Consider the following 10,969-nt stretch of genomic DNA (forward strand, 5'->3'; position numbering starts at 1 on the left):
CCAGGAATCCCTTTCTGTCTCCAAGGACTGCATCAGTGTTCTCACTATCATGTCAAATTCCCTGAGAAGCAACATGTATGTCCTTCCCAGGTTTTGCTTTGGCTCACACCGAGGGAGGACAAGGAAGCCATGTCTGGGGATTTGGGCATTGTCAGGTCCCTTGCCTCTGATGACCCAATTCCCCCTGTGGGGTTTTATCACCATGGGGAATCCCAACCTTCTGAAGAGCATCCCCTGGTAGAGACCAAGAGTTCAGAAGCTTGAGATGATAGGAAACCTGTCCCATTCCCAACGTGAGGACCACATTTGGACCTCAGCAGAAACAGTAAAGACAAATATGGACTGTGTCAGCTTTGGGCAGCCTGTGTTAGAGACATGCTTATGGACTAGATGGAGAATGAACACACAGGCTCCTTCAAGATACTTGTCATTCACACCCTCCAATGCTTTAATGACTGAAATTGCTGCAGACCTCTTCATCTCTACACCCATGATACAATTTCTGTTCCTTACACTCATGTTCATGGGCATCCAAAGGATGACAACCTGTCTGTGACACTGTGAGTCCATGGGGATGATGTTGTCCTTCACGAATCCCCAGTGTTGTTTTGTGTGGCACAGGGGGCAGGAGAAGACTCTTAAGATGATAGGGGAATTTATAACCACAGGGAAAGGCTGAGGGGAGCAACAAAGCAGGTGTGTGTGCTCCAAGCTGATGGCAAAATCAGATTCTGTATCTTTCACAGCTAATACAGACTAACAGGTGTTAAGGTCAAAAATTCAGTAATGTACAAAATGTCAAAGATAAACGGATAGAAAACAGTAGAAAATGGTGGATACAAGATAAACACAAGCAGGGGCACAAAGTAAATCCAAAACAAGCAGGAAGTCCACATTTAGGCCCAAACCCAACCCACTGGTCAGCACACTCACGAAGTTCAGATCAGTGGTGATCACAGATGTTCAGTGTCAAAGACAGACAATAAAACTGAAGTTCTCACGACCAAAGCCTTGAGGGAATCCTCTGTAGCCAACCAACAGCTTCAGGGCAACCAAAGGACAAGATCCAGGCCCAGCTGGTGCCTTATATGGGTGGCCTCTCTCAATCCTCACAATGGCTCCTTGTGAGGTCACCGAGCCATGGACCAATCACAGCTAGCCAGATGACATCATATTCTTTTGAGTTCTTTGCCTATGGCTCCTCCCCAATCCATGCCAAGAGTCAGGATCAGAGAGGCCCAGGTGATTTTGCTCAGGCTTTCAGAGCATGAGGCACAGCATGGTGCTCTGCTCAGCTGGTGGCACTGACTGCAGGGCCTGAGGCAACTGCTCCTCTCCCTGCACTGACATTTCCTCATGCTCAAGTATTTAAGTATCTGTTATTAGGCTGCTCCCAACATTGTCTTCAGTGTCAAAGCTACAAATCCAGGTTCGTCCCATAGAGTGTAGCCACACCGTTTCATGTGTCTGCACACTTTCCTGAAATACTCAGATGTAACGAGTATGGTTTTTCCGCCCGCCGCTTGGTCTTGTCCTGCTGCTGCACCAGCCCCAAATAACACACAAAGACTCTGTATTTGATACAATGCTGTTGGCCCTGTTACTTGTTTCTTATCGGCTATCTCTGCCTTAATTATTAACCCATTTCCGCTGATCTCTGTATTTTTCTTACCGGGGAGCCTGCGGCATACTGTTTTCTTCAGACTCTCCATCTTGACTCCTCCTAACTACTTCCTATTTCCTCCTTGTCTCCTAGTCCCTCCTATCTTCCTTTCCTATTAGCTAACAGTGCTTTATTATTAACCAGTATGAGAAACATATTAACATAATGGCATCTCCCATCATCTCCTCTTTTCTGTTTAAATAAAAAGAAGTCTTTTAACCTTAACATAGCAAAATATATAACACATCAGTTATCAAATAAGAATCAAAGCTAACAATATTTAGTCCATTAACATTTAGCAAGAATAAAAGATACTATTCTATCATCCATCCTATATTTGTGAATCTAAAGTCCTATATGTAACTTATCATTGAATCCTAACTGAGGAAAACTATAACCATAACTATCTGTCTTCAACTCCTTCAAAGACCTCAGAAGGATAATATATAAGCTCTAGAAATGACAGAGACAACTCACTGCTTGGTCACCCGAAGTTCTTTTGTAATTTTCCATCTTCAGCCCATAGGCCATAGTGTGTCTGGCAGACTCTTCAGCAAAGCAGGAAACTTTAAACTGTCTTCTTGTATTGGCAGTTTGTCTGTCAGTTTCCTCCGTGTTCTGTAGACTGTCTCACAGACTCTTCCATGAAGCAGGATCTCTGTAGCAATGTCCATCGTGAATCAGGAGTCACTTTCCTGTGGGTCCTGCATGTCCAATTTATACATCACAAAGTCAAACAGTCCAGACAAGAGCAGTATCTTGTCCAAATGGCTAGTCTTGCTATATTGAAAGCAAACTTCATAACACGTTTCTTCTATGTCCATCTTCCTTTCTGACATAAATGGTGTTGCCAGGAGCATTTATGTCTCACTGTCAAGAAAAACCCTAAACCATTTTTAATGCCATATTCTGTAGGTCTTTGAAAGGTTTGAAGAATGCCTATCTATCTCAAATACATCTCTGTGTATCTTGAAAAACCTAACTAACTTAACTCTAAACTTTGACTATCATAGATAATAATCTATTATCTGTACTACATTATACATTACATTTCTAAATGAGCTATATAAACACAATACCTAAACAAAAGGAGAATATACACATCACAAAATTGACCTTAAATTGTATCAATAAATGAAAATCCATTCCAATACAAAGTATCCATATCTATACCATAATCCCCTTTTTTACCTTTAAAAAGAGATTGGTTATGGTCATTAACCATTTATAACCAAGCCCAGTTAAATGAAAACAAACATTTATGAACAATATTTGGGAATTTGGGCGTCGTTCTTTCCAAAGTACTTCCTGCTGATAGGGGGCGCGGTCGTGGGGATCCTAAGAAGATGGCTGTAGTCTGCAAGGCTGCCTCGTTCAAGCTATTTTGAATGTTGGATCACCAGGAACACTGTTTCAGGGGGTCTGGCTTGATCAAACCACATTAGTCTGGAAGGAATCCACAGCTTTTTATTTCCTGTTGAAACAAAAATAGAAATCCTTTTCCCCAGTAACTTGTCCTTGAACTTAAATTTTGGAGTCAAAGTATTTTTAAAATATATAAATTGAATTAATTCAGCAGCATTTGTTTTAACAGTTGTTGTTATTTCCTCAGCAGTCAAAAGATACAAAGACAATATAACACCATACAGTAACCAGATTCTCTCTAAGCTTTTCATCTTTACATGGCTTTATTATTACTTTGTATTTTTTACTTTTTTTTTATTTTTTTGAGACAGGGTTTCTCTGTGTAACTCTTATCTGTCCTGGAATTTACTCTACATACCAGGTATACTTTGCAATCACAAGATCTGCTTGCCTCTATCTCTCAAGTGCTGGGATTAAAGGTGTGTGCAGCCACACCCAGCTGTTCTCTGTCTTTTTAAAACCATTTCTTTTCTTTTCCCCATGTCTACATATATTTTAAAACACACTGTAAACATTTAGAGGTTTTTCTTAATATGAATCTGTCTTTACTGTAAATCTTTATCTTTTTCTGGCCATGAGTCTTTTATTTGATAAACAACAACATTGCTGAAATGAAAATCATGGCTGTGTTAGTCACGGTCTATCCAAGATGGCGGCAGCTATTTTACCGCCAGTAGTGAGAGCTGTGCTCTCTGCCTTGGTCTGAGCTGCCATCCAGCCCCATGCTGCTGGCTTGGCGATGTGGTCCCTGCCATTGTCATCTCTCATACACACCAATAAATTATTAGCAGAGTTATTTAAAAGCCATACAGTTTTTTGCCACTTATGCTGAGTCAGGAAATTTCCCTTAAAGGAGCCGTGCAAATATCTGCTTGTCTCTCAAAAATCAGAGTCCAACTGAGAAAAATGCTGCTACCAAGAAGCCTTGCTTGTCTCTGTTCTTTTGTTTCTAAAACCCTTTTTTATGCTTTTGTTAAATTTTAAGTGGAAGTTCTTATTAGCCACATGGGCATTTGGGGCTGGCGCAGCAGCAGGAGAAGACCAAGCAGCAGGCAGAAAATCATATCGTTACACTCAGATAATGTAATTTTCTTTTTTCTTTTACTGTTTCTGATCTGCATGCTTTCCCTCACATTCTTACTCCTTCTCCAAGCTCTCCTTCTTTCTTGCCCTGTGGCTGTTTGTCTGTTCTCTGCCTGTATCTGACTTCCATGGATAAAGGAAATGTGTTTTCTTCCCCGCTTTTCCCTCATCTATTCCCTGCCATGAGCTACTTCCCTTTTAAACCACAGTAACTTTTTCCCACAGTTTAAAAAAATAAAAATCCTTCTATGTCATCCATGTTGCGTTTCAGGTTCAGATGGGACAAAACATTAATTTTTTTAGGGGAAATCCTCATAACTGATGATCCCATAGATACTTGATACTTGACCTAGAAATCTATATTTTGGTGTCTCAATTTCTTACATGCCCTGTGTCCAATAAATATTTTCATTTATTTTCAGTAACATGAACAGACTTTAAATATTATATATCTCTTTGCATAATTAAAATGCATGTGTGCATCTCTAAATGTACCTTAAAGATACTTTAAAGCCCTGAGTGTTGCTGATGAGAGGGCCTAGTGCAGTGATTCTCAACCTTCCCAGAGCTGAGACCCTTTAATACAGTTCCTCCTGTTGTGCTGTCCCCCACTACAGAAGTATTCTCATTGCTACCTCATAGCTGTAATTTTGCTCCTGGTAAGAGTATAACATATCTCAGTGTTCTAGTGGTCTGGACTGACCCCTGTGAAGCGGTCATGACCCACAGGTCGAATCCCAGGATTGCTGGCTAAAGACACTAGATGGTGAGCCAAACAACCAGAATGGGATTACCAGGACCCAAAAGATTGCAGGGGAGTATTGACTGCACAAGTCTTCAAATATCTATCTCTCTATATATATCACACTCATATGCACAAATGCACACACACGCACCCACACACACACACACACACACACACACACACACACACACACACACTGACATAACATACAATAAGGAATGCTGGTATTAGCAACAGTCCTATCCTCATGAGGCAGTAGGAGAGTCCTGAACCCTTCCTATGGAAACTTCAGTTGTAGGTTGTTAGTGGGTGTAGAAAGACAAGGACAATAGGGGTGAACACAGCACAAAGCCTGTGCAGACAACAACGCGACCATGGGACATGCTATGATTTTAGGTGAGGATCTTGCCTTAGTATCCAAAGGGCAGGTGCTGTCATTTGCAGGACAGAGCCAGCCAACTTCAGCACTCCAGGGGCAGCACCATGGAGAGTTGGAATGGATGTTTGGCATTAATTATGTTGTGTGACATATGGCCCCTGCATGCACAGTTATGTTCAATTTATGATGCCGTAGCTTCACAAAGCCTCTGTTTAACTAGGAAAACACCTATTCACAGGGAAGTGTAAGTCTAATGATCCCTTTCAACCCAACTTTCTTTTCAGTCATGGTGTTTCCTCACAGCAGTAGAAACCCTAAGACATCTCAGGTGACACAACCCAGGCCGGAAAAGAAAAACTATAGCAGCTGCCTGGAGTTAGCTTCAGAATTCTTTGGGGGCTGGGAATGTGTCTCAGTAGGTAGAATGCTTGGCCAACACACTTGAAGCCCTGGTCTAAATCCCAGGACGTCAAAAGCTGATGTGCTGGTGGATTCTGGATTTACCAGCACTCAGAAGTAGAAGCAAGAAGCAGAGAGGATATTATGTACATGGGGGTGGGGGTGGGGAGAATTGGTGCAGGTTCTAGGCCAAAATGGGCTACATGAGACCCTATCCCAAAATAAAAAGGTTAATATTCATTGTTAATTTTTTTTTGTTTTTTGAAGATAGGGATTCTCTGTGTAGCTTTGGAGTCTGTCCTGGCATTCAGTTTCCAGACCAGGCTAGCCTTGAACTCACAAGGTTCTGCATGCCTCTTCCACCAGAATTCTGGGATCAATGGCGGGTCCCTGGCAAATTTATTTTTGGAGGCAGACTCTCTTTATATAATCCAAGATGGCCTTGATCTCATAGTCTTCATGCCACTGTCCCAAGAGCTGAGATTACATGTACTTCTTAGAGGCAGCACTTTCAATTCTTCGCTGGAGAGAAGGCTCAGTGGCTAAAAGGGCCTTCCAAGGGACTCAGGTCCATTCCTAGAATCGCCATCAAACAGCTCCCAGACCACCAGTAGGGTTGGCTCCACAGGATCATAGAAAACTAGCCTCCATGTACACCTTCACTCACATTTATGAACACACACACACACACACACACACACACACACAAGCACACACTTAAACATAAATGATTGATTGAATCTTATTTTTCATTCACAGGGTTGTTTTGGCTATCCTGGGTCTTTTGTTTTTCCATATAAAGTCGAGTATTATCCTTTCTAGGTCTGTGAAGAATTGTGCTGTGAGTTTGATGGGGATAGTTTTGAATCTGTAGATTGTTTTTGGCAAGATTGCCATTTTTCTGTGTTTACTCAATCTATCCAAGAGTATGGGAGGTCTTTCCGTTTTCTGGTATCTTCTTTCATTTCTTCCTTTAAAGACACAACATTCTGGCTCCATAGGTCTTTCACATGTTTGGTAAGCATTACCCCAAGATACTTTATATTTTTTGTGGCTATTGTAAAGGATGATGTTTTTCTGATTTCTTTCTCAGCCTTTTTATCATCTGTATAGAGTAGACTTATTGGTTTTCTTGAGTTTATCTTGTATCCTTCTAGTTTGCTGAACGTGTTTATCAGCTGTAGGAGTTCCCTGGTAGAGTTTTTCACGTCACTTATGTAAAGTATCATATCATCTGCAAATAGTGACAGTTTGACTTCTTCCTTTCCAATATGTATCCCCTTGATCTCCATTTTGTTGTCTTATTGCTTTAGCTAGAACTTCAAAGACAATATTGAAGAGATATGGAGAGAGTGGACAGCCTTGTCTTGTTCTTGATTTTTGTGGAATTGCCTTAAGTTTGATATTGGATGTTGGTTTACTGTATATTTCTTTTATTATTTAGGTATGTTCCTGTTATCCCTGATTTCTCCAAGTCATTTATCCTGAAAGGATGATTTGTCAATCGTGTTTTCAACATCTAGCTAGATGATAATGTGTGTGTGTTTTTTTAAAGTTTCTTTATATGGTAGATCACATTGATAGATTTTCGTATCTTGAACAATCCCTGCATCCCTGGGATGAAATCTACTTGGTCATGGTGGATGATATCTCTGATGTTTTCTTGAATTCAATTTGCCAGTATTTTTTGAGTATTTTTACAACAATATTCATGAGAGAGATTGGTGTGTAGTTCTCTTTCTTGCTTGTGTCTTTGTGTGGCTTGGGTACCAAGATAATTGTGGCCTAGTAAAAAGAGTTTGGTAATGTACCTTCTGCTTCTATCGTATGGAACAATTTGAGGGGTATTGGTATTAGCTCTTCTTTGAATACCTGGTAGAATTGTGCACTGAAGCCATCTGTCCCTGGGCTTATTTGAATAGAAGGCTTTTCATGACTGTTTCTATTTCGTTAGGGGGTTATAGGTCTATTTAAGTTGATTATCTCTTCTTGATTTAATTTTGGTAAGTGATAGTTATACAGACATTTGTCCATTTCCTTTGAGTGTTTGAATTTTGTGGAGTACATGTTTTGAAAGTTTGACGTGAAAACTGTGTGGATTTCGTCATTGTCCGATGTTTTGTCTCACGTTTCATTTCAGATTTTGTTGATTTGCATGTTCTCTCTGCTTTTTGTTTAGTTTGCATAAAGGTTTGTCTGTCTCGCTGATTTTCTCCAAAAACCAACTCTTTGTTGCATCGATTCTTTGTATTGTTTTCTTGGTTTCTACTGTATTGTTTTCAGCCCTCAAATTGACTATTTCTTGGTGTCTACTCCTCCAGGGTGAGTTTCGTTCTTTTTCTTCTAAGGCTTTCAGCGTACTGTTAATTCTCTAATATGACTATCCTCCATTTTGTTCATATAGGCACTTAGTGCAATGAACTTCGCTAGTAGCACTGCTTTCAAAATGTCCCATGAGTTCGAGTATGTTGTGTCTTCATTCTCATTGAATTCTAAGAAATCTTTAATTTCTTTATTTCCTCCTTGACCCAGGAATGGTGCATTTGGGCATTGTTGAGTTTCCATGAGCTTGTAGGGTTTCTGCAATTTATGTTGTTGTTGAATTCCAACTTTATTTATGTTTTTTTGTGAACACAACGAGTCTATTAAGACATCCCAACAATTTTTATAGTATTTAAAATGAGAGCAACAATGTTACATCAAGGAAAGTATCCAGTTTTATGAAAAGCTATGGCTATCATGAAAAGTGAAGACTCTTATCTTGCCAGTGGGAAAGGTTCAGGGTCACTCCTCATTGTAGCAACTTGGAAAAATTACAAGAGAAATTCCCATATTCTTAGGTGACACACTATCTTTAGTATTTATAACCTCCAAATGTGGGGTGATGATGCAAAGGCATCAAGAATTATTATTACTCTCTTAATGTCTATTTAACATCCACAGCCTTCCTTAAGTAGGTAAGTCTATACTTTCATAAATCATTGCTCCACCTATACAGAACAGGCCTTTGGGAGGGAACGATAACCATTTTTTCTTAGACATCTGAACTATTTTGTTTTGTAACATAAATATGCCTATCTCTTACGTTAGTTTTTATCTTCAATGACATACCAAAGATCTAAAATCAAATTGGCTGTCTCTACAGCCACTTGTAGGCCACTAAGCTTGGCAGTGAAACAGTCCACAGTCATGTTGCTGGCTGAGCCCACAGCAGCCCGTGCAAGGCAGGTTTGAGGTGCAAAAGGATAATATGTGCTTTTTAAGAAAGACCAGCTGAGTCCTTCCTGGCTATTGTACAAGCCACACCCACATCTTGACAGCATATCAGGCCAGTTAACAACAGAAGTAAAATCGGATGGACCTGACCAAAAGTGTCCATTCTTCATGTCAATGAGGACTTCACCACCATCATGTTCCAAAGAGCCAGCAACGGACTCTAGAGCACTGCAAAATGCTTTAGTAGCAATCCGGAGTTCTGCTTTAGAGTAACCATCCTCAATGACAATGTCTTCTGCCTCATTAAGAACCTGATATAAGCAGCCAAATGTGTTTCTGTACAGCCACCACCCAATAAAATCCATGGTTCCTTGATTGTTAACTGTAAGACATGCATTGCTGTTTGACACGTGAGCTTTAGCTCCTCCCAGGCAGTGTCATTCCTTCTGCAGAGAAGCAAGCTGCAGACACTCGCCTCGTTAGGAATAAGATGGAAAAAATGTTTGGAGCCAAATCTTGCAGAGCACAAATCTTTTCTACTTCCGTAAGTAGTAGAAGCTATTGTGTTTAGGGAACCAATAGGTGTTGCTCCTGTCACTTTGCTCAGGTGTTCCATCAGAGAAACTCCAACTCTGTTGATGGCAATAACGAGATGCTCACTGAGTAACTGCTTCAAAGATGGGTGCATAACTTTTTGGCACAGGACAAGATCTACCTGGTCACCAACAAGCTGCCTTCCCAGATTAAGCAATTGCTCTAGAACTGCATTCTCAAGAGACCACTGTTCCTTCTCCAACATTAGAAAAATCTCCGAATAAAGACACGCAGAAGAGCGCCACCTTGAGGGCACTTGACTTTTGGGTTGGTGATAATCTCCTTAGTTGAGCTTCAGCTGACATTTCAATCAGCAGTCCAGGTAATACAGTAGAATCTGTAACTCTTTGGCCCTTTAAGGGAACAATTATAAGCTTCCCTAAAATGACTCGGTCTTTGGCGCTTTCTGGAATTGTAAGCAAAAAAGCTTTCAAAATCAAAGCACTGATGTGATCTGCTTCCCTTCTGTTGAGCATACAGGCAGGCTTGCTGGTTAAGATACTGTGGACCAAGCCTAGGAAGGTATGTGTACTACTGAAGTCAACTGGGATTCGACAACTACAGGCTTCATACTGAAGATAACTTGTGCACAGACCCAAGAAGTATTTATTTAACTTAATAACCTTTGTGAGTGTCAAGCCTATTCTCTGAATATTTTCAACCAGGTTACAACACAGAATGGCTGTAAATAAGCCACAGTCGCTGAGGCAGGACACATGATTCTGCACAGATGCTGTTAGGACCTTTAGAATTGGATGGGTGACTGAGAGGTTTCGAAGCAAAGCTGAGGACTGTGAGGTTGTACACACACAACCCCCTAAGCCATTATGCAGCTGCTTCAGCCTCCCTGAAGGGCCATAGCATGAGGCTAGGATTCTTTTCAAGGCAGAAAGTGTGGACCTCACACTCTCACTTGTCAATGGTTCAGTTTTACACAATGATGGCTTCTTAGCTTCGAAACGAGACATTCTGCTTCAGATGGCCCTTGTACAGACAGCTTTATTTTGTTCACCTTTTTTTTTGTCCCATTTATTATACTGTCACATGTTTTAACATTAAAAACTATTCTTAATGAGAGTCTGCACATTCAGCATTATCAGCTACAAAATCAAATGGTTTTCAGAAAATAACCAACATATATTAATTTAATGACATCAATAATTCCAAGTATTTATTTTGCTTCATTCTTCAATATTCTTCTGTTTGTCCCTGGACTGAGATCTCACAGACTCTTTTGCAGCTCTCTGTATAAAGTATGTTCCAAGATGGACACCTATAAAAGTCACCCCAGCTTCGAGAAGCCAGTTCTTTCTAAACCAACTGGCGCTTTTCATTTCTTCTTTTATTATCAAGTTCAGATTCAAAGGTGCTTCTTTCTGAAAACTGAAAGCCTGCTACTTCTTCTAGGGTTGGCTCTTTGGTTGACTTGCAAGTGCCAGGCTTATCTGGTTCAGTGGTATCGTCC

At 40.5% G+C, this 10,969-nt stretch overlaps 1 protein-coding gene across 1 annotated transcript; it reads right to left on the reverse strand.

Annotated features, from left to right (window-relative positions):
- Positions 1–8,780: 8,780 nt before the first annotated feature.
- Positions 8,781–10,523, reverse strand: LOC127234429 (molecular chaperone MKKS-like). Its single transcript, XM_051201363.1, is given in 3 exon segments — positions 8,781–9,217; positions 9,220–9,689; positions 9,691–10,523. Coding segments are annotated over 3 exon segments (1,689 nt in total). The 5' UTR covers positions 10,473–10,523.
- Between the last annotated feature and the right edge of the window lie 446 nt (positions 10,524–10,969).

The sequence above is a fragment of the Phodopus roborovskii genome, unplaced genomic scaffold (assembly GCF_943737965.1).
Source record: "Phodopus roborovskii unplaced genomic scaffold, PHOROB, whole genome shotgun sequence".
NCBI classification, from domain to species: Eukaryota; Metazoa; Chordata; class Mammalia; order Rodentia; family Cricetidae; genus Phodopus; species Phodopus roborovskii.